Genomic DNA, 364 nt, shown 5'->3' with positions numbered 1-364 from the left:
GCGGGGGGCCCCCTGAGGAGGAACTGCTCGCCGCCAGGGATGGGGGGCCCCCGGGGGGCCCCCAAACCCTCCTCGGGGGACAGCAAGTCCGCCAAGAAGTGGATGTAGTTGCTGCGGTTGGGAAGAGTTGGAATTAAAAAGTCTTGAGTGGAGGGGAGCGTGAAAGCCAAGCTGTACATACACCTGAAGAGCGCAGCGCAGAGGGCCAGCTGGGCCTCTTTGGACTTGAAATCAAAAAAGACTTTTCCGGAAGAAGAAAAAGAAAGAAAAGGAGACAGAAAGGGGGCCCTTTTCGACAACTCTGCGAAGTCCAGGGGGCCCCCGAAGAACCGCGAACGCGGGTGCATGCGCTCGTTGTTGTTGC

At 58.8% G+C, this 364-nt stretch overlaps 1 protein-coding gene across 1 annotated transcript in view; it reads right to left on the bottom strand.

The window, feature by feature from the left end:
- Positions 1-231: 231 nt before the first annotated feature.
- Positions 232-364, bottom strand: part of ETH_00036890 (uncharacterized protein) — a gene marked incomplete at both ends in the record, with an annotated part of 1,718 nt that continues 1,585 nt past the window's right edge. The window contains one exon of the mRNA XM_013374118.1: positions 232-364. Coding sequence (XP_013229572.1) covers positions 232-364 — 133 coding nt within the window.

Source organism: Eimeria tenella, genomic scaffold, assembly GCF_000499545.2.
Source record: "Eimeria tenella Houghton genomic scaffold, Eth_scaff1932, whole genome shotgun sequence".
NCBI lineage: Eukaryota > Apicomplexa > Conoidasida > Eucoccidiorida > Eimeriidae > Eimeria > Eimeria tenella.
Note: the sequence above shows the minus strand (reverse complement) of the source record. Positions and strands in the feature narration are given on the sequence as shown.